Source organism: Petaurus breviceps, unplaced genomic scaffold (assembly GCF_028583685.1).
Source record: "Petaurus breviceps papuanus isolate PSGF00001 unplaced genomic scaffold, PetGlider_PUasm1.0 90702, whole genome shotgun sequence".
Classification (NCBI taxonomy): domain Eukaryota; kingdom Metazoa; phylum Chordata; class Mammalia; order Diprotodontia; family Petauridae; genus Petaurus; species Petaurus breviceps.
This window is the reverse complement of record NW_027187317.1, coordinates 9,495,054-9,518,045: the sequence shown is the minus strand read 5'-3', so window position 1 is coordinate 9,518,045 and position 22,992 is coordinate 9,495,054. Positions and strand designations below refer to the sequence as shown.

General features: G+C 40.0%; 1 protein-coding gene across 1 annotated transcript in view; it reads left to right on the top strand.

The window, feature by feature from the left end:
- Window positions 1-57: 57 nt before the first annotated feature.
- SMYD2 (SET and MYND domain containing 2) overlaps window positions 58-22,992 on the top strand; it is an 82,840-nt gene continuing 59,905 nt past the window's right edge. The window contains exon 1 of the mRNA XM_069066065.1: window positions 58-436. Within this exon, the coding sequence (XP_068922166.1) occupies window positions 246-436 (191 nt within the window). The 5' untranslated portion in view covers window positions 58-245. The remainder of the gene's footprint in view (window positions 437-22,992) is intronic.

The following is a 22,992-nucleotide window of genomic DNA, read 5'->3' as shown; positions in this document are numbered from 1 at the left end:
CCCCCCGCTGCCTCGGGCTCGGCTCCAGGTGACGCTTCTCCAGTAATAGCAAGTCGGGAGCTGACCGCGGGCGGCACCCACCCCCCCAGGCTGGCATCCCCCGGGCCGCCCGCCGTCCTCGGTGCGCCGCGGGGAGCAGCAGCAGGGGCGGCGGCAGCAGCCGAGCCCGGGACCGAACAGTGCACTGCAGGGCAGGGCAGGGCGGCGAGTGCACGCTCCGGCCGGGCCCCGGCCTCGCTCCCAGCATGAGAGCCGAGGGCGCGCGAGGCGACGGGGAGGACGCCGGCATCGAGAGGTTCTTCAGCCCGGGCAAAGGCCGGGGGCTGCGGGCCCGCCAGCGCTACGGCGTCGGGGACCTGCTCTTCTCCTGCCCGGCCTACACCTACGTGCTCACGGTCAACGAGCGGGGGAACCACTGCGAATACTGCTTCGCCAGGTAGGGCGCGCGCCAGGTTGGGGAGACGCCCCCTATTTCCCACCCCCAACCGGGGTTCCCCTTTCCCTTTTTACCCGATGGCAGCAGCAGCAGCTGGCTGCAAGAAGGGAGGAAGTGAGCGGGGCTGCCCGCGGGCTCCGCGTGGTCCTAGAGCCCGACGGGGCCGCGAGGGGAGGGGCAGGCGGGGGAGGCGCTGGGGGAAGGAAGGGACTGCAGGGGAAGGGTCGAGACTCCGGGTCGTTTTCCAGCCCCACCCCCTCGCAAATTCTATCCCTTATAAAGACCCGGTGTTTGGACCCCGCTCCTGCCCCTGGGGACTTGAGCCAAGGTCGCTCTCCTGGAGCAAGTTTCCGGAGCTCTTTAGGCAGATTGGACCCAGTGACCCAAACAAGCCTTAACCCTACGTCTTTCTGTCCGGGCATTGCGGCCAGAAAACTGTAGGAGAGCGAGGGGCCCATGCACCACTGCCCTGGCATCGTTCAGAGCCGGCGCCCCAAGCTTGGGAAGCGGCGAGCCCCCCAGTGCATCCCTTTACCGGGCGCTGGGTCCCCTCTGGGCTTTTCTCCACGTATTACTCAGATCGGAACTTTTCATTTTCGAGTGTAGGTTCAGAGAAACTGCCACACTTTGGTACGCTCTAAACTGGGGAAGGGCCAGCGCCTCTTCATCTGTTCCCCTCCTTGGCCCCCTTCCTTAGCAGCAGGATTTTCCCCTTAATCCTGAGAGCGCAGGTGAAGCTTTGGACAAGGCTGTGTTTTGGGAGATTTCAGTTCAAAACAGAGGCTGTGTGGATGAGTGGATGGAGTTGGCTCATCGGTTAGAAACGCTTGGGTTCAAGCCTTGACTGACACACACTGGATATGTGACCTGAGCAAAGACACTTTCTACCCCAGGTTATTATCAGAGAATGACTATAAATAATTGCTGAGCTGTAGAGAGAGCTTCCTATAATTACGAAATTGCATCTCTTGTTTAAGGGGAATAAAAAGATTAATAATAATACTGTGTTTTCATGGCACTTTGTAAACAACAGTATGCCTGCACTTTCTCGTTTATGATTCCATTCCTAAAAAACTCTAATGCCTGCCTGGGCATCTGATGGTGTCTAATTTGGTAGATGGAAAAGTGGAAACTGTAATTTTGCTAATAAGTTATGGAGTCAGAACTAGAACCCAACTTTCTGGGGTTCTGTGACATAATTTTTCTGTGCAGAGTATATGGACTCTCCCCACAGTAGGTATCTAATAAATCTTACATAAATAATTACCCTGGGTTTTTAAGAAGGGATAGAATACCAGGCCTGGAGTCAGGAAAACTCACTTTCTGGAGTTCAAATTTGTCCTCAGACACTTATTAGCTGTGTGACCCTGGGAAAGTCACTTAACCCTGTTTGCCTCTGTTTCATCATCTGTAAAATGAGCTGGAGAAGGAAATGGCAAACATTTGCAGTATCTTTGCCAAGAAAACTCCAAATAGGGTTACAAAGAATCTGGCACTACTGAAGGAACTAAAGAACAACAACAGAAACCATTTATCCAGTATAGTTTCAGTGTAAATGTCCTCAGACATCAATTCTACCAGTCCTGACCAAGTTTTCATCGATCCCATGTATGTTCACAGTGTCTCTGTTAAGTCTGATCCCCCTTCACTTCCTGCCCCATCTCTTTCTGCAGTCCCCATATTCATTCAGAAACTACAGACATCTATCTGAAACTGACACCTGTGTGTTTGAAGTGTCAGACCCACCCCATAACACATGCCCCCTATCTCTAGAAAGTCAACCCAGAGTCATTCCAAGCAGGAAAATGACAGACCAAAGTTCTTTCAAGCCCACCACCTTTTTTTTTTTTTTTAATATTTTACTACATTTGTTTCAACAACCAGTCCCTCTGCTGAGTATGTTTCTCAGAGCAAGTCACTTTCTGTGCCTCTCCATCTCCATGGTAAGGATAATGCATCCTTGTCTCCATACTACCTAAGAGGAATGTGGTGAGGACACTGCAGATGAGATCATGTACAAGTCAGATCTTCCTACGGCATTCTTAACCTCTTTTATGTCATGGATCCTTGGATAGTCTGGTGAAACCTAAGGACCTCTTGTCAGAATGTTTTTAAAAGCATAAAATATATGAGGTTACAAGAGAAACATTTTATTGAAATACAGTTATCAAAAAAAATGTAAATATGTTCATGGACACTAGGTTAAGAAAGCCAAAATCTAATCTAATTCTTCTTGTACAGGAATTTTGTTGTAATGAATATGGTTTAAGATAAGTTTCCCCTTCCCCTGATTTTCCTGGTAATACTGTTTTAACAGTGAGCAAACCACTTTAAACCTGTGTTGAAGAAAACATTAAGCTCTTCAGAAATGAGACATTCTGCAGTCTCAGGATGATAGGAACTTCTTCAGTGAGTGACAAAATTAAATTCCTACTTTGGGGATGGTTCAGTGTAAAATGTGTTTCCCAAGGTCCTTTAACCTTGCACCAGATTTTTTAGAATTTGATAGATAGCTATTTATCTGCAAGATATTAATGTTTAACAGCACTAGAACAGCTTCAGAAAATAATCTTCTAGCTATCAAGCTTCATTGGTATGTGGTCGAATACGAAAATCCTTGGTCTTAGAGTAAAAAACCTGGGCATGACACAGTTCACTCATTCAGTCAGTCAAATAAACATTTATTAGACACCTATTATGCAGCAGTCACTGGCTAAATGTTGGGCTGGGGATACAAGTACAAAACAAGTTTATAACCTAATGAGGGAAGACAGCACACACAAAGACACTAAAAAGGAAGGGAAGGAGGCCTAGAGAAAGTACCAGTTTGGGAGCATGGATGCCTTCCTTACTCAAAGAATTTGGGAGAAGCTTTTTAACTCTCTAATCAAGGAGGAAAGTAGGAAAGGATGGATGAGCCTTTGAGTATGGAGGCTAATGAAATCTTGCAGGATGGGCTATCAACAAACATGAGAGTGAATCTGTGACCTTAAGCTAATGATTTCCCAGACCCTCATTGCTGCATCTTTAAAGTAGGCTTGATAATACTTGAATTTCTTACCTGACAAGGTGTGATGGGGGAGATAACATGCAAATAATGGCTTACAAACAAGATACAGATAGGATAAATTGGAGAGTCTCCTAGGCACTAGCATTAAGTGAGGGAGAGGGGTCAGGAAAAATTTCTGGCAGAAAGTGGGATTTTAGTTGGGACTTGAAGGAAGCTAGGAGGTGGAGGTGGAAAGAAAATTCTAAACATAGGGAACAGCCAGTAAAAGTGCACAGAGATGGGAGTTTCTGGTACAAGGAGGTCAGTATCACTGGATTGAATAGTACATAGTTGGGAGAGTGAGGTGTAAGAAAACTGTCAGCACCAGGTGATGGCAGGATCAGAGGGGAGAAAGAGGGACTATGAGAGAGAGAATGGACAAGACCTAGCAAGAGATAGGATATTGGGGGGAAAGGGATCTGGTGAGAGAGCGAGGAAAGCACCTGTTAAATCTTAGAGCTGAATGTGATTTATGTTGTTCTCAGTAAAGGAGAAAGTAGCCACAGCTGCATTGCTACTACCTGCTATTCAATCTGTGTACAGTACCATAGGGTAAGTCTTTTTAGGCCAGATTTTAACTGATCTTATCCCACAAGATTTGGGCACAGGAAATAGCCCCCCCTCCCCATTTCAGGTATCCCTTTGCCATTAACACCCCAATTGGGAAAATTTACATCATATTCAACTCACTGAGATTTACTTGTTCTTTAAAAGTATACTCAAAATTATATTCTTGAGCTCTTTCAAAGCCACCGGGACCTAGGAGTTCTATTAATGTTGCACTGACTAATTTATAAATTATTTTTTTCCGTGACTGTTCCCCAAATTTATTCTGGATTCAATAACATGGTCCTTTCCTCTTTTATTGTTTTTTTATCATAATGTGTAATAATCTCTTATTTTAATCAAATGGAATCAATTAAACTCGTGTACATTCCTGGGGCTAGGCTTCAATCAATGTTTCTTCAGCCATTGAACCATACCTGTTTCCTCCCACCACACCACACCCCCCCAAAACCCCCCAAACTTCTGTCTTTTCATCTACAGGAAATTGCCCCTGTTGCCAAACAAACAAAAAAAGGCTTTATTATGGGGATGAAGTTGATTCTGTGTAGCAGTTAGTGAAGAATCTTTAGAGGAAGAAAATGGCTGTGATAATAATAGCTAACATTCATATAGCACTTTGAAGTTTGTAGTGCACTTAACATACATTATTTCATCTTCACAATAACTCTGGGATGTAGATATTATTATTATCCCCATTTTGTTGATGAAGTAGTTGAGGCTGAGAGAGGTTAAATGACTAGACCAGAGTTACATGACTAGTAAGTTTCTGAAGCGGCATCTGAACTTAGGTTCCAAATCCAGAGCTTTCTTCCTCCAGCTTTTTCTATTGGTGGCACCCCCAAAATAGTTATTTGCTGTGTATAGAGCAAATAAATGATACCTGTTGTACTCTCTCCTGGTAAGACCATATGTGAAATACTGAGTTGAACTAGAAAACCTCCAAGGTCCCTTCCAACTCTGAGATCTTGTGATTGTTTGACATAAACAATATCACTGAGATGGGTGATTTCCAGCTGTGGTATCATGAAAATGGGGCAGTGCCCCCAAACACCTTCATGTGGTTATAGCCTTGCCTACTCCTCCCGAACAGACTGTAAGAATACTTTAAAGTAAAATAAAAAGGATATTGGAAAAAGGGGCCAGGAAGGTATATTTTCCACATGGCAAGAAGGATATTGCTGCTAAAGCAGAATGATTGGCTTTCTCTGTTCTTTTATCTTCAGCAGGATTCTTGCAGCTGTGGCAAGTAATGGTCTTTTAGGACTTCAGATATTATGGTACCATATCATGCATATTTTTCATATGCAGGGCAGCCTTTTCTGCTGTAACTTGTTGGGGCTCAGAGGCTGGCTGCACATTTGGAATGCATTGCAGATAAAAAGAAACAGCAGATTTGTAGTTGAAATTCACCAATGAACCAAAACCATCATCTAGCACCTCTTTAAAAAAAATTCCTAGAAACACAGGTCCACAAAATCAACTTCTTCAAATGTTGAATCAGATCTGTTCTCCAACAAAAAAGAGTGACCTCTGGCTGAAAAGTGATATGGCCCTGTCTCTGGTAAAGCCAAGGATTTTAATTAAATTCTGTGTGATCATAGACAGGACACTTTACCTCTGCTTTCCTTCATAAAGATGGGGGTGACATTATGATTATAGCTGGAAGGGACCTTCAAGAACATCTATAACCAACCTATACATTTTACAGGTGAGGAAACTGAGACTCACAGAAGCAGTGATTTTTCCAGCACTGCACAGAGCAGGGATTCAAACCAAGATCCTCTGATTTCATAGCCAATGTTCTTGTCATTTTGCCATGCTTTTTTAAATCAGTTTTTCCCCTTGGAAAAAAAAAAGGCATGTAGTTCAAGGTAATTAAGCAAAGCTAAGGAAAAGAATAAATTGCTTTTCGATATTAAAAAGCAGATAAGAGTCAGAGTCTTAACTTGGGTTTGTTACATGTTTTAGATTTTACCAGCACCAGAGCTACTGTAAAAGAAGTGTAAAAGGTTCTGTCATCTTTTGGCTAAAATGCTGAATTTGGAGTCAGGAAATTGTGGAGAATCAGAGAGATATAATATATGTAAAAGCACTTTGCAAATCTTAAAATCCTCTATAAAGATCCCATATATTATCACTCCCCTGTACTCAGAGCACTCTAGAAAGACAACTATTTTTCAACCTTTGTGTTTGGACCCCACAATCTTTTTTGGCTCAAGCTGCCAGAAAGTTAAAATTTGAAAATATTTATGATGTAGTCATTCAAATCCTATTGGGTGTTATTCTTTTATGATTTATTAGCATTGCTTTCTACAGCTTTCAAAACTCTTACACCCTTTGTAAATCCTTTTAAAAGTTCAGGGTTATAAGGTATAGCTTAGCAACAATCAGTACTTTGGGGTATACATACGTGATCTGGTTAGGAAAATGAAGGACCTATTTGAGAACTTGGAATAGTTAGTTTCCAGGAAGATTTTGTATAAAATTGTTACCATCATCCAATATCCCCTTCTTTAATTTCAGCCCAGTTCTCCTTTGATGTGAATTCACAATATTTTGTGTCATATTTTGGAGATTCCAAAGTTACTACCCCCCTGTTTTTGCCTTTAAAATAAAATGGAACTTAATAGTACTCAGCCACCAACATGTAGTGTCTGAAGTTGGTACTGCTGATTTGTCTTGGTAACTTAGACTCCCCTTTTTTGACTGGTTGTGATATCCCCTTTCTGTTTATTCACTCAAAGACAGCATAATGTCCTTACAGTTTTTATACCACTTCGCCCTTGCTGGGATGTGGAGGAGGTGATTAATTTTTATTAGCTTAGGCTTATAGGGTTTGGAGCAGAACTATCCCTTAAAGATATCTAGCTGAAGTTCTTTGTTTTATAAATAAGGAAACTTAGGCTCAGAGAGGTCATATATGACCAAAATCATGTAGTCTGACCAACAAGAAGATCTGGGACATGAACCCAGCTTTCTAGATTTCATATCTAGCACTTTTCCTGCTACACCATAAATTTCTAAAGGTTTTTTTTTTTTAATCTTAACCTTCAAATCTCCCCTCCAGCTCCAAATATTCTGGTTCTTAAATAATTTTATAAAAGCCAATTATTACTGTATCTGTTAACTCAGGCCTATTGTATTTCTCTTTAATGACACTGTTTGCTCATCTGCCTAAACTCAGAGAAAAGGTTGGTTTTACCTGTGCATCTTGTCTTGGCTTCCACTTTCTCTTTGGCATCATAGCAATGTTACTAAAATATGCCACTGCTAGGGAAAAGTCCTAGAATTCCACGCGAAAATCTGCTAAACTTTTCTTTAGTTAGTTTTAAAAATGAAAGTTTTTCCAAAGTGTTTCCAGAAGTTCAATTTACTCTTAAGGATTGCTAAAGTTAAAAAGAAACCCTAATTTAGGGCCGTTCTTTTCTTGATACACTCTTACTTTTTTGCTGACTGTTGCCTGATCCTAGGGAATGGAAGTGCCTTAAGAGTTTTCCTAATTTAATTTTGGAACATGATGATCGAGGTTTTTCTCTCTTGATCACCCCTATTAAACACTAAAAGCAGTAAGAAGAATTGACATGTAACACTTTCAGGTTGTAAAGCAGTTTATATACATTATCTCATTTCTTCTTCACCTCAGCCCTATGAGGCAGGCACTATTATTATTCCCATTTTACAGATGAGAAAACTGAGGCTAGGAGAAGTTAAGTGATTCACTCAGGGTCCTATGACTAGTGTCAAAATCAGGATTTGAACTTCATTTTTTTGACTCCCAAGTCTAGCATTCTTTCCTCTGTGTCACATTGCCTTTCTTAATAACCCTGCAGGCGAATAGTTCCTTCTTTTGGTGTCACAGGTACTCTATAGGTAACTTCCGTAATTATTCAATAAATATTCAGTGGGTTTTTTTTTTTTTTTTTTTTTTTGCTTTTTGGAGGGCAGTTGGGATTAAGTGACTTGCCCAAGGTCACGGCTAGTTTTTGTGTTAAGCGTCTGAGGTCAGATTTGAACTCAGGTCCTCCTAACTCCAGGGCCAGTGCTCTATTCACTGTGCCACCTAGCTGCCCCGAGGAGGTCGATTTTGATTAATTTTACCAAACAATTCTGATAGATAGGCAGAGATCACGTTTTGTTTTTTGTTTTTGTTTTTATCCCTGTATTGCCGGTGGAAACTCAGAGCAAGGAAAAGTTCTTATGGTCACATAGCAGCTTTGATGGAAATATCTCAATTCTTATTAAAAAAAAAACAGTTATCCAAGGGTCACATGTGACTTTAGCCTTTTTGTTCTTGCAGCCTTAGGTTTGAGCCACCTGATGTAATCATGATTTCTGGGTAACAAGTAAAATTATCTCCCATCCACGACTTTACAAAAATACACATTTTTAGCAAACTGAGATGATGTTGCTCTAAATAGTTGAAGTTTGTGGATATCACAAGCAAAAGTACATCTGCAAACTGCATTACTAATGGTAGTAGTAGCATGGCAGGATTGAGAAAGAATACCTAAATAGCAATGAGTCATTAAATTTCAGAGCTGGAAGGGACCTTACAGGCCATAGAGTCCCATGCTTTCCTGATTGTGAATCATTTCAAAAATCAAAGAAAGAAGAAAAGATCTCATATGTACAAAAATACACATAGCAGTTCTTTTTGTGTTGGCAAAGAACTGGAAACCAAGGGCAGCCCATGAATTGGGAGATGGTTGAACAAGTTGTGATGTATGATTGTCATGGAATACTATTGTGCCATAAGAAGTGACAAGCAAGATGGTTTCAGAAAAAACTGGGAAGCTTTCTGTGAACTGATGCAAAGTGAAGTGAGCAGTACCAGGAGAATACTTTATACAGTAACAATAATATTATAAAGACAAACAACTCTGAAAGACTTAGGAACTCTGATCAACACAAATGAATCACCACAATTCCAGACGATTCAAGATGCAGCATGCTACCAACTTCCTGACAGGTGATTGACTCAGAGTGAAGATCGGGGCTTTTTTTTATTTTTGGATATGACCAGTTAAGGAATTTGTTTTGCTTGACTGAATATGTTTATAATATGTATCTTGCTTTCACAGTGGTTGGGGAGGGATGCAAATAAAACAGTTTAAAAAAGAAATTCATAAAAATAAATAAATAATGGTGAAATATTTAATTCATTGCACTATTTTATTTCATTTTTTTACTACTCAAAAAAAGAATCTTCTCTAAAGTGGCTAGCCAGATTCTTTTAAAGAAGCAGTTCTTAATTGTTTTTGTGTCATGGACTTCTTTCAGCAGTCAATTTCAGGGAAACATTTTTTTGTTGCTTTTAGACAGTTCTAGTTGTTAAAAAATTTTCCCTTATATCTTCACTGAAATCTACCGTTATTTATTTGTTTTCATTCATTGAGACTGGATCTCCCTGTCTGGTCCATGCTGGAAATGTAGCAACCTCATCCCACTGCTGATTAGCACAGAAGCTCTTACCTGTTCCTTTTTCAGCGTGGTCCATTACTTTGCTCCACCTAAGACAGCCTGGTGGCTAGCCCCTGCCCTCAGTGACTCACCTTACTAATGCTAGACTTGGTTTGGATGCCCTATCAGCTTAGCACATAATACAGCTCAGAACTCTCGAGTTCTAGTAAGCCACCAGCTTCAGTCTCCTTAGCAGCAGAGATTACAGGTACGTGCCACCCCACCTAGCTGCAATCTGCTTTTCGATAAATTTCATTTGTTCCACCTAGTTGCTGTCAGTAGTAAAGCAAAACAAATATCCCTCTCCCACATGTTAGTCCTTCAGCTACTTAAAAAACACTATCATGACACCTTTAAGTGTTGGCTTTTCTAAGCTAAGTATCCCTGCTGCCCTCAACTGATTGTCTCATGACATGGTTATCAGTCCCCTTACCAGGCTAATCATCCTCCTGAATGTATAGCATTGAGAGCTTAGAAAGACCTTAGATATCTTCCCATCAAGCTCATTCATTTCACAGATTAAGAAACTGAATCTAAGAACCAGGATCACACTTAGGTTGTAAATAGCAGAACTGATATTTGTACCTAAGACTTCTGAGTTCCTAATCTACTGTCCTTTCCATGAAACCGTGCTGCCTCTTGTCAAAGCCCTTTCAGAATTGTACCCAGGACTGAACGAGGTGATCCAAACATGGTCCTAGAAAGACAGCAAACAGCAGGATTGCCATTATCACTGTTGTGGATACTAGACTTCTGTTACTCTAACATGGCATTGGCCTTTTTTGTCTGCTAGGTCATACTGTTGACACATATAGGGTTTGCAGTTCCCTTGAACCCCCAGATTACTTTTCACAGGAATTGTTAACTAGCTTTGCTTCTGCCGTCCTATACTTGTGCTTTTGGAGCTCAAGCTCAGGACTTTACAATTTATCATGATTCAGTTTCATCTTGTTAGCCTCTGTCCACCATTAAATCTGTCAAGATCTTTTTAGATTTTCAGATATTTTAGTAACTGTCCCTCTCAACTTTGTCACCTGCAGATTTGTTCATCATGCCGTATATGCCTTCATCTAAGTCATTAAAAAAAATCTTTAACACAGTAGACCAAAGAACAGAACTTTGGGGCATCCTGCCATAAATATCCTGTTTAACATCACTCTGACTCTTTGGGTCCAGTCATTTAACCAGTTTTGAATCCATCTAACTGTATAGTCTTATAGTACTTATCTTCCTGGCCTAGAAGGGGTGTGAGAGAATGTCAAATACCTTGCTGAAATCCAGTTTGTTGGGTCTGTGGCATTGTTCTGATATGTCAATCTGGAAATGATATCAGAAAAGGGAAATGATATTAGTTTGGCATGACCTTTTCTTGATGAATCTTTGGTTTCTTCCCTTTTCTGAATGTTTGCAAACTCTCCTGTTAGCAATACTTTGATGCACTTCTGCCCTCATAGGTGTGAATACTCTTCCCATTGGTACACATCACAATACATCCACACCTTCTCTTCACAGGCAGTTTTTGTCCAGGCCTTTCCATAGATCTTCCAGCATGCAAGAAGCCTTTCTCTGATATTTGTTATCTCATGGATAACATGCATTCCTCAGGTAGTCTCTTTGCTGTCCCTCACTCCTTTTTTTTTTTTTTAATAAGCAATCGGGGTTAAGTAACTTGCTCAAGGTTACACGGCCAGTTATTTCTGGGTGTGGTGCTGAGTATCTGAGCCCGGATTTCATCCAGGTCATCCCGACACTGGAGCCGGTGCTCTTACTCGCTGAGCCACCTGGCCGCCCCTACTGTCTCTCACTCCTGATAGGTAATTAGTCCCCATCTTTTTCTAGTCATACACATCCTTGAGGTCTTTTTAAAATTTCACATCTTTTCATGTAAATTCTTGTTCGTAATATGAGGCATCTTTCTTACTGTTTTTTTTTTTTTTGTTTTTTGGAGGGGCAATTGGGGTTAAGTGACTTGCCCAAGGTCGCACAGCTAGTTAAGTGTTAAGTGTCTGAGGTCAGATTTGAACTCAGGTCCTCCTGACTCCAGGGCCAGTGCTCTATTCACTGCGCCACCTAGCTGCCCTCGAGGCAGCTTTCTTATACCCAGTGTGCTGCATCTTGTCCTTGTTCTTTAGGTTTACCTCTAAGTTTGATTTTTCAGAAATCATGGTCTTCTTTGATTCAAAGCCATGTAGCCCTAATGGAAAGATATTGGTGTCAAAAGCAACAGTGCTATCAAAAGTTCTGCCCAATTTCCAAACGATATTCAGCTCACTCTTATTTCTCTGTTCTTGGACTGTCTGCAGTGCCTATCCAAGACATGTGTACTGATAGACTTACTTGGGGGGCTGCCCAACCAAAGGCAGGGCAATATTCATTTTTCATTGATTTTGTTTTCCAGTGTGGATGGCTAATCCAGTTCTTTTTAATAGCACCTTCTAATATTTTGCCAGGAAACCTGCCTGTATTTATCTTCCCCTTTTTGATTGGATGGCTGTGCCAGAACTTCCATTAAGAGAGGGTTCCCAGGCCAGCTTTATCTTCTTTCTTTTGGTCTCCATACTTTTCCCCCTCTGTTTCAGGGCCAGATACCTTAATTACCCTTCCCTATCCCCTTTTCAGCTTCCTTTTGTGTGCTCTCTTCCTTGTTAGAATGTAAGTTCCTTGTAACTGTCTTTCTGTTTGTGTCTGTATTCCTGTGGCTAAGCCATCCTGGCATGTTTTTTGTTGTTCAGACATGTCTGATTCTTTGTGAGCCCATTTAGGGTTTTCTTGGCAAAGATACTGACTAGAGGTTTGCTATTTCTTTCTCCATTGGCATGTAGTAAGCACCTAATAAATGCTTATTTACTGGTCTACTCTACTGAAAGGACCACAAAATGTGGAGACCAAACCCTTCAATTTGCAAATGGGAAAATCAAGGCCCAGAGAGATTAAGTGACCTCTCTAAGGTTATACAGGTATTAATAGAGCAGAGTGAGCTGTGCTTCTTAGACACCAAATCCTGTGCCCTTTCTCCAGCCCAGTGCTGTTAATCTGTGACTTACAAAAGAAAATCCTCATCAATGTTAGAAAAAGATGTTGATCGTAGCTATACATCCGAAAAAGAACTCAGGGACTATCTAGTCTAACCTCTTCTTATTTTTATGCATGAGGAAACTGAGGCCTGAGGAAGTTAACTGATTTGCCCAAGGTCACACAGGTAATAAGTATGAGAAGTGGAATTTGAACCCAGGATCCTCTGATTCCAAAGCCCATAACCTTTTCTCTTCATCTTGATGATGAATAATTCTTCTAACAACACCGAGAAGAGTTGTGCCTAGGGAGAAGTTGTTAGATAGTTGTTTGGATATATAACCAGGTCTGCTGCTTTCTGCCATAAAAAGACTGCAATGGCCTCCCTTTGGAACCTGCAGCTTTCTGTAGGTTGGCTTCTTGGTCTTTCTCCTTGGGAGGTGGGAGGGGGAGCCTGAAGGATAAGCTAGATAAGGGGTATAGTCTTTTGCTGTACAAGAGATTTAAGGATCCTCTTAAATCACCTTTGTATTTACCTCTTATAATTTATTTTGTATACATCTCTTTTCCATTTATAGATATACAGCCCCCCCCAAAAAAAATTTGATTGCAAACTCCTTGAGGGCAGGGATGAGCTTTATAGGCTATCCAACCAAGCGCATGTGCCAGTGTCTAGAGTATACATTTTTAAATGTTTGGATTTTCCTGTGTAGATGGTGAGGCCACACTCTGGAGTAATTATGAATCTCCTCCAAGAGCCTCTGCAGTGTTCTGGGGAGTGTCATCTGCAAATAGGAGGGTGTGAAGGGCCTCATGAGGTAGAGGAATGCTCCTTCCACCTGGGCTTAATGCCGGATCTCTTGCATGACCATGCCAACACTTTGGCAAGCTTACAGCTCCCTCTTTATGTATCACCTGATCAGAAGGGTGTCAAATGAGGTTATCTGTGTTGTTGTAGCTTTCAAGGAGTCTTGAATAACTTTGATCTATACATAGGAAGTAACTTGTTGAAGGAGAGCCTTTGAGGTCTGGCACATGGTAAGTGTACTATAAATGTTAGCGATTATTATTATTGTTGTTATTACAGAATTAAATGCTTTTTATAGTTAATGAGCAAAAAGTGTGGTGGGACTTGTACTCTATGTTTTTTAGTCAGTTTTGTAATGGTAAATATGTAGTCTACTGTGAAATAACACATCATCTGAAATTTTTTGAAAATAACTAAGAAACATTATGTCACCAAATACAAAATGTCAAAAGATCCAGCTGGTTTCAGGGTTAGGTTTTGGATCAAACTGTGAATTTCTGTTCAGAGTATATTTGTTTGGACAAAGTCTCCAAGTATTTCAGTCCTTCCAAGACCTACTTCCCAACTTTAGATTTGAGGAATGACATGACTTGTGGCAGAATTTTTTTCTGAGTGGCTAAAGCTACCTTGTATAGATTTCAGATCAAGAGCCTTACCTTCAATAAAAATTTCAATGGGTGTGGACCCTCATGATGCCTTCCCCACAAGAATGAGAAAAACCCTCCCCATACGACTTATGAAGATTTCCTCTGGGCTTCAGGACTAAACAATTTGTCTTCTTCAATCTCTTAGAGATTTTGTTGTCTTTAATCTTTTAAGTGTAACTTACTTCTGACTTATTCCTTTTTGTCCTGCTTGACTTCTTTGAGAGAGAATATAGTATAATGTCATAGCTGGCCTTGGAACTAGAAGGACCTCACTTCCTGTTATTTCTCTGACACATACAGGCTGTGTTCCTGAGCAAGCCAAAAAACAACCTTTCAGAACTCTAGGTGACTTTTTAAGTTGCAGAGAAGGATAGATAGAGAGACATACATGTACATACACATACATATATATACATATATATTTACTATATATACATATATAATTTATTTCATTAATTATTTCCCAGTTACTTGTAAATTTTGAGTTCTAAATTCACTCCCTCCCATCTCCTCCACCCCTTGAGAAGGGAAACAATATTATATCAATTTTACATGTGAAGTCATGCAAAACATATTTCCATGTTAGCCATGTTGCAAAAGAAACCACACACACACAAAACTCTCAAGAAAAATAGAGTAAAAAAAGTATGCAGAGAAGATTTGACATTTATCTGTAGAAGGAGTTTTCTCATCTGGGAGCTCCCTATAATCACTAAAATTGCAGGTCCAGTCCCTAGCCTTGGTTTCCTTGTATAGTCGATTCAGCAGTTGGTTATGATCTGGCCTTTAAAATAAGTTGGACTTTGCTTATTACCTTAGAATGGCAGTTGGGCCACAATCCTTTGTAGACATCCCAGTAGCCTTAAGCCCTGTTAGCATCATTATCATCTCAGCATGAAGGATTCCCTGCAGACCAAAATCCTTTTCCTAGAACTACAAATTAGAAGAGGGCTCAAAAGTCATCTATCCCAAGCTCTACTTGCGAAAGAGTAAAAAATATCCAAGTTATCTGCCATCAGTTGCTAAAATTTCATAGATATGTAATACATGAATACATAGGATAATATTTCTAGAACTGGAAGGGACCTGAGAGGCCACGTACTGTGGCCCTTCCCAGTTCACCCTCAGATCTCATTGACAAAATCCACTTATTTTTATGGACATTAGAACTCATCTCTCAGGGTTGTTGTGAAAATTAATTAAGATAATGCATGTAAGATTATTTAAAACCCATAAAACATTATACACATGCAAGTATTACTGCTATTATTATTAAAATGTGTAATTTTGTTAGTCTAGAGACCTTCAAGGCAGATTGCAACCTATGATCCCTCCAGGGCAATTGTCTGAAGCATATAGGAGTTAAGGTATTTGCCCATTGTCACATAGTTAGGAAGTATCAGCTAGGGGATTTGAAATTAGGTCTTCCTTACTGTAGGTTCAGCATTCTTTCCATTACATACATTTTGACTAAGTATATAATACATACATTTATTAAATTCTTCAATAAAGATAGGCATTTTAACTTTTAATTTGTTAAAGGAACAAATTCATATTAAGACATATTTAAAGACACTTAAATATTATGCAAGGAAATATAAACTTATAGGAAGAGGAGATAATCATTGTGGTTACTGAACTTTCTTCCTAGTTTTTTGTTTTTTAAGAATCACAGACATGATTATAAGATGTAGAGAAAGGCTATGAATCAACCAATTACTCTGCTTTGACTTTTTTGATTAAATTTGTTGTTCAGTTTTGTCTAACTCTTTGTCACCCCATTTGGAGTTTTCTTGGCCAGAGATACATTCCCATTTCCATTCCCAGCTCATTTTACAGATGAAGGAACTGAGGCACACAGGGTTAGGTGACTTGCCCAGGGTCACACAGCTAGGAAGTCTGAGGCCAGGTTTGAACTCAGGAAGATGAGTCTTCTTGACTCCAGGCCCTGACACTCTTATCTTCTGTACAACCTAGCCATAATTAATAATGTAATTAATGTAGTGAAAAGAATGTTGGATTTGGGAATGAAGTGACATTTGAAATTCACCTCAGATGTGAGCTATATTACTCTTGTCCAGTGACTCCACCTAAGCTTTAGATTTCCTTATCTGCAAAATGGGTGACATAAAAACCTGCTGCCTCACCAGATGAGATCATCTATGTAAAACACCTAGCAGTTCTGAAAATAAAATATAAATGCCAGCTATTAATCTTCCCAGCAATGATTTGAAAAACAATTAAAATGCAAATTCCCAGCTAGTGATTTTTTTTTTTGCTGATTCTCTTAAGAGGAGTTCCTTTGGCATTTCATTTTAAGAAATTTTTGTTAGAAAGAAAATCTGATTGCTTTGTCTTCAGATATTGAGAAAACTTTGCTGGCTTCAGGCTTTCATCTGACAAAACATTCCACAAATATCGCACTGCAGTTTTGGCAAACTCTTCTCTGATCCAAGCCAGTCAATAAACCTAGTTTTTAATTGATCGATGTTCTACTTCTAGATAGACATGAATTTTCTATTTTACTTTTTGGGGAGCCAGTCAAGCTGTGCTTCATTTTTGTTGTCAGATATGTGCAAATTTGAAGAATTTGATCCACATATTTTTATGAACAAAACAAAACAGTGTCCTCTGCATTGCCCCCACTCATATTTAAAAAACACTCTAATATTTTGTTAGTAATTATGTTTCTCAGAAAGATACACTAAGTAGATCCTTAAAACACAAGGCTATAATTATTATAACAACTACCTGACACCACTGGGGGGAAAAAAAACACAAAACGGAAGGATTATCCCCCACTGCCTGTCGGTCGGTGGCTGATTGCAAACCCTGGTTCTATGTCTTGCCTAGAGAAACAAGAGGGCCCCTGCTTTCCCAAGCGTATGGTCAACATGAGTTTCCCACCCAGGACAAGAGTTTGTGCCTATTCAAACAGAATTAAAGGATAAGTCTTGCCTCATCTGTCAAAAGTCAAGTTTCTGTTTGTTTGTTTATGGATTTTTAAAAGTAGGGGCCTTTAGCAGTAGAAGTTTTTACATATTGGTAAAAACCAATTGCCCATTGGTGCTGAATTAGTTGCTTACATCCTAAAAGCCTATCTTTAGAACTGTAATGAATCTTAGAGAGTTTCTAGTGGTTCCTTTTTTTGTGTTGTAGTCCCGTTTGCCAGTCTCATGAAGCCTGTGGACCCCTTCTCTGAATAATATCCTAAAATACTGTTCTGAGATGGGCCTGCCTCCCTCTTAGTTTAGATTCTATGCTGAAAAACAAAGGGATTTAAATGAAGTTCATTCAGTAAGTAACAAAAAGAAATTTACTGAATCATACCAGTATAGTCAGCAAGGAGAGGCATTGAGGATACTGCAAATTGATAATTATCTGAGTTCTCTATCATGATCCATCCTCTGGCCAAGAGTCTGAGCACGCCTGTAGCCCCCATTGCTGCCCTGTATGGACCACCAGGAAGTAAGGACAGCAACTTGAGCCCCTTGAAGCAACCAAATTTCAGTATCTTTTAAGGGGAAAAACTAACTTCACTTTCCTTGGTGTAAGGATTGGAATATTATTCCTACCACAGATTAAAAAAATAAAATGCATAGGATTACGAAGGAAAAGAATATTTTATTAAAATAGTTTTAGTTATTAAATATAAATGTATTTAGTTATTAAATTATTTTAAAATTAAAATATTTTAAAAATCAAGTTCACAGGCACCCCCAACCCCCACTCCACTCCCCTACCCCTGGTTGAAAAGCTATGTTGTAGTCTGATGCCATCGTTTTACAGATGAAGAAATAACCTGAGGCCTGAGAATTAAATTACCCAGGGAACAAAAACACTAATCCAATCCAGGGGTGGGAAACCTGCGACCTTAAGGCCATATGTGGCCTTGTAGGTCCTCAAGTGTGGCCTTTTGACTGAATCCAAATTTTACAGAACAAGTCAAAAGGCCATAGAGGTTCCCTGCCCCTGATCTGATCTAATCCCTACCCAGACAAGGAATCTTCAGCAAGTATTTGTACAGCCTACAGTGACTTTAAGACTTTCAGTAATAAGCAACTCACAATTCCCCAAGCTATAGCTTGTCCTCTCTTAGTCAATAAAATGGGGATAAAATAGTACTTGCCTTGCCCACATCAGAGGCTTTCTATGAGGAAAGCACTTTGTAAACCTTAAAGTATTAATTATTAATTAATTAATTTTATGTATTTATTTAATTTGTTGTCATTAAAATTAATTAATTAATTATAGAATTGCAGACTTAAGTGTAGGAATTCTCATTCTTTGTCTCTCCAGTGCCTAGCACATTGGAATTCCTGGAACATAGAAGGCACTTAACAAAAACTGGTTGAGTTGTGTCTGATTCTTCATGACCCCACTTGGGGTTTTCTTGGCATGGATACTGAATCAATTTGCCATTTCCTTCTGTAGCTCATTTTACAAATGAGGAAACTGAGGCAAACAGGGTTATTAAGTGATTGTCCAAGGTCACACAGCTAGTTAAGTGTCTGAGGCCAGAATTGAACTCAGGAAAATGAGTCTTCCTGACTCCAGAAACAGCTCTCTATCCCCTGCACCACCTAGCTACCCCCTAAGAAGAGCTTACTGATTGATTAATTAAATGATGGAAATATGGGCTGCTATTATTGTAGCCTGTGACACTTGAAGTTGTCATTGTGTATAAAGCTTTTTTTTTTAGTGGATTCTTGGAGAAAAGGAGCTTTTCTGTTTTTTATTGATGTTTGGATCATGTAGAAGAATCTCCAATAGTGTGGGTAGTCAATACTAATATATTTGCAGTTGTTTCATGGGAGTGGGTTCCTTTTAACCATCATTAACACCATCCTAAGAGTCTTTATAGGGAAACCAGGACAGGGAAACTCTTTTATGCAGTATTCCATCAGCTGGGCATCTTATTGCTTGTTACTTCCACACATTTGCAAATAATATAGTTGATGCACCTACCTAACAAAGGTGCTAGAGGGTCCTGGAGTGCCCCCTTGAAGAATCTAAAGGAGGCTTAATGGTGATCACAGAATCTCAGAGTTAGACGGTACCTTTTTTGTTGTTGTTGTTCAGTCATTTTCAGTCATATATTACTCTTCATGATCCCTTTTAGCATTTTTCTTGGCAAAGATACTGGAGTAGTTTGCCATCTCCTTCTCCAGCTCATTTTGTTGATGAGGAAACTGAGATAAATGGAGTTAAGTGACTTGCCCAGGGTCACACAGCTAGTAAGTGTCTGAAGCCGGATTTGGATTCAGGTCTTCCTGACTCCAGCACTCTATCCACTATTCCACTGAGCTGCCTGTAGAAGGGCCCTTATCAGAAGGGACCTTAGAGACCATCTAATCCAGTCTCTACTAAAGTGGGAATCCCTCTTACAATGCACATGAAAGCCAGGGTGGTGCTGTGGAGAGAGACATCTGACAGGTTGAGTAACTTGGCCAGCTGTTTAGCTAGTCTGTGTCAGAGGCAGAATTGGAACTCAGGTCTTCCTAATTCCCACATCCAGCATTACATTCATTACCTCATTGGTGTCAAACTCAAATAGAGATGGATCCCTACAAGCTACAAATTAGCATTGTCTGTGTTGTATTGTCATTTTATTTGTTTTTTTAAACATTTCCCAATTATATTTTAAGTGGTTGGGCTGCAGGCTGCAAGTTTGCCACCTCTGGAAGTGAATGGGTAGCAGCTCTGTCCTTTAAGGAGTAAGCAATCACTGAAAGTTTTTGAAGAAAGGAATGGCATAGTAAAAGGTATTTTAGAAGTCACAAACTTCTACAGGTGAAAGGGATCTTAGACCAGTTAGTCCAGCGTTCTCATTTTATTTTATTTTTTTTTTTTGGAGGGGGGAGGGCAGGGCAGTTGGGGTAAAGTGACTTGCCCAAGGTCACATGGCTAATAAGTGTTAAGTGTCAGATTTGAACTCAGATCCTCCTGACTTTAGGGCCAGTGCTCTATTCACTGCACCACCTAGCCCCCACCTAGCATTCTCATTTTACAGATGAGGACACTGAGGTGCAGAGTGTTTGGGACTTGCCCAAGGTCTAACAGCTAGTGAGCTGTAAAGTTGAGACTCAGATCTAATGTTTGCCTTCCTGATGCTCAGTATGGAGCTCAGACCATTGGGCATCACTCTCTCTATGACTCTAAATTACATCTGCTTAAGAAGGTGCTTACATACAGATGTGGACCAAGCAGAAGAGGCCTGGCTTAGTGCTTTGCAGAATAAAATTTAGTTCGGTAAATAAATTTGAATGTCACTGGCAATTGTCAATCAACAAATGCAGCACCTTGCTTTTTAAAAATAGGTATATTCTTTACTTCAGAGTAGTTATTAAAATCCCCAAGTATCAAAGGAAATCTAGAAAAATCATTGAAATATGTATAGTCAGGCTTTTTAGTTGAAAACTACAACTAGCTATTTGTTTAAGGAAATTGCTAGCAAGTGCTTTGGAAAAATCCATAACCTGACTTTTCATAGTGGAAAATAACTAAGATCTAGTCTGCTGTTCTCCTAGTGAAAGGGAGAGAGGCGGCAAAGTATCTATAAATTAGAATTAAGAAGACATTTTTTGTCTCTTGTCTCTAATATTTGATGGGAGCATATGCAGCTTGGAAAAGGAAGAAGAGAGACCACAACAGGGGTACCTGCAAAGCAGCTGACCAAACATCAGCTCACCTGGAACTTGGGCTCTCAAGTCACCAGTGTGTTTTGTTATTACTCCTGCAGCTAGAATGTTTGACAGGAGCACTGGAAGGGATATCATAAGTGATACATTAATTGAATTCTTCTCTTGGTGGGGCAGCAACACATAAGTAAGAAGAACTAGAAATATTATTTACCCTCCCCTCCAAAAAAGTGCTACTTAAGTTTCTACAGAAGAAAGTGAGGATAGTAATTCTCTTTATCCCAACAGAAGAATTTGGGAAAAGGAAGAGGAGGAAAATAATAATTATTTTTTAAGGCAAGACAAAATTGTTTTTTTTTCCCCCTAGGTTCAAGAAAAGCATATTTGAAGAACTTCTGTATTGGGGTTATATGGTGTTTTTAAAGAATGATAATTTTGTTATTTGAAAGGATATACTGCAACACTAGAGAAGGGGGTGGGGGAGGAAGATAGAAGATTTAGAAAATGCTGCAGGTGCTTTAAGAAATAGATGAGGGCCAATTTACACTCTTGCTTAGTGACCCAAACATAAAAGTCCATAGAGCTGGGGTCTGAATTATCACACACTCCTGATCAGTGAAGTCAGAATGAATGAAGCTTCACCTCTTATCATTCAGGTGCTGAGCTGACCACCAAGCCCTGCTTCCTCCCCATAAATCATGGCACCAGTTCCAATAGTTGGGAAAACCTATTAGTTTCTACCTTAATGTCCTAAAAGGTACCTGCCTCCTATAGAGGAACTGGACTCTAAATTTTAACGAGCTCAAGAACAAAGATCCGCATTAATATAAACGTATAGTAAGGCCCTGTTATAAAAGCACCCTGCTGCACACACGGATTCAGTTATAGCGTGGATTAAATTGTGCATCTCCCTCACTATGTGACACAGATGGTCTGTAGCACAAGTATTGTCCTTGTCCCCAATATCGTTCATAATAAATAAGAGTCTAATATTCCTCAACTTTCATTTCACTAAAAAATAAGGTTGGACAGCCGATTTATACAATCCCACAAGAAATGTGAGGGCTTAATTTTGTTTTCTATTTTTTCTTATTTCTTAGGTTACCTTGTGGACCTAAGCTCTTTTCTCTTTTCATTTGCCTGGGTCTACAGACCCTGCCTGTCAGTTCTCATCTCCTACCACCTTTGGTGAAAAGTCATTGTTATTGCAAACCCCCTTCCATGCCAGTATCATTTTCTTTCATGGCAAAACCTGCTAAGCTTCATTTCAGAAAGTGTTTGGTGCTTGTATGATCAGATTTCTTTTTATCTAGACCAACAGTACCTGTGACAATCAATGCCTTAACTAGCAGGAATTGTTAATTACATCGCAGACTTTTGGAACTTCATGGCTTTGGAATTTTAAAAGCAAGGACATTAATCACCCTGTACATCTTTGTTTTCTTTCCGTTCAAATTGATTTCCTTGGACAGTGGTGGCATATTCCAAGTTCTGTTTCTTAATAGCAGCAAGTCTGTATTTTCCCAAGACATCATCCCCATTCCTTTCTCCCCCCACATTGTTTATGTGACCATAGCTTAAGAATTCAAAGATACCTTGATGCTAGCATGGGGGAAAAGGAAATGTGCCAGTAAGACCAAGGCTTTGGAAAGACAGGATAACCTGCTGTTAAAAAGAGGAATAAGACTGTACTTTAGTAGTTTGTGCTCCATCCCCAGCCTTGTCTTTTTTTAACCTAAGGGTGACCTGAAATATTTCAAACTAGATCTGTCTTTTAGGAAAAAAAAAAAAACCCAACAACAATCAAACAGACATGCTGAATATAAAAGGTCAGTTTTGCTTCATTCCCCCATGTGGAAAGAGGAGATTGAGGAGGTTGATGCAATGGGTCAAGAGTCCATAATATTCAGTCCTAAGTCCTGAGCTAGGGACCAGAAGAATGAAAGGAACCCGTGGCTTTCTCTTTAAAAACTGGTTGCCAGGATACTTTCCTTATGAACTAAAAAGATACTGTAAGCATCTGTGTTTATTTCCCAAAATTCAGTTACTGTATCTAAGCAACTTAATAAATCAAATGTATGTAGCTCAGCCTTTCAGAATAGTTATAATCTGCTTTGCAGAAAATAAATTTCAGTGGCTTCCCATTGCCTTCAACATAAAATACAAAATTTTCAGTTTGGCGTTTAAAGCCCCTTCATAACCTGGCTCCAACCTGCCTTTCTGTCTCATATTACTCCCCTCCTCTCCCTGTGGACCAGCTGGACTGGCCTTCTTGCTGTCACTTACACATAACACTCCATCTCTTGTCTCCTTGCTTTTGTATTGTCTGTCCCCATTCCTAGAATATGCCCTATGCGCTTTCCTCAGTTCTG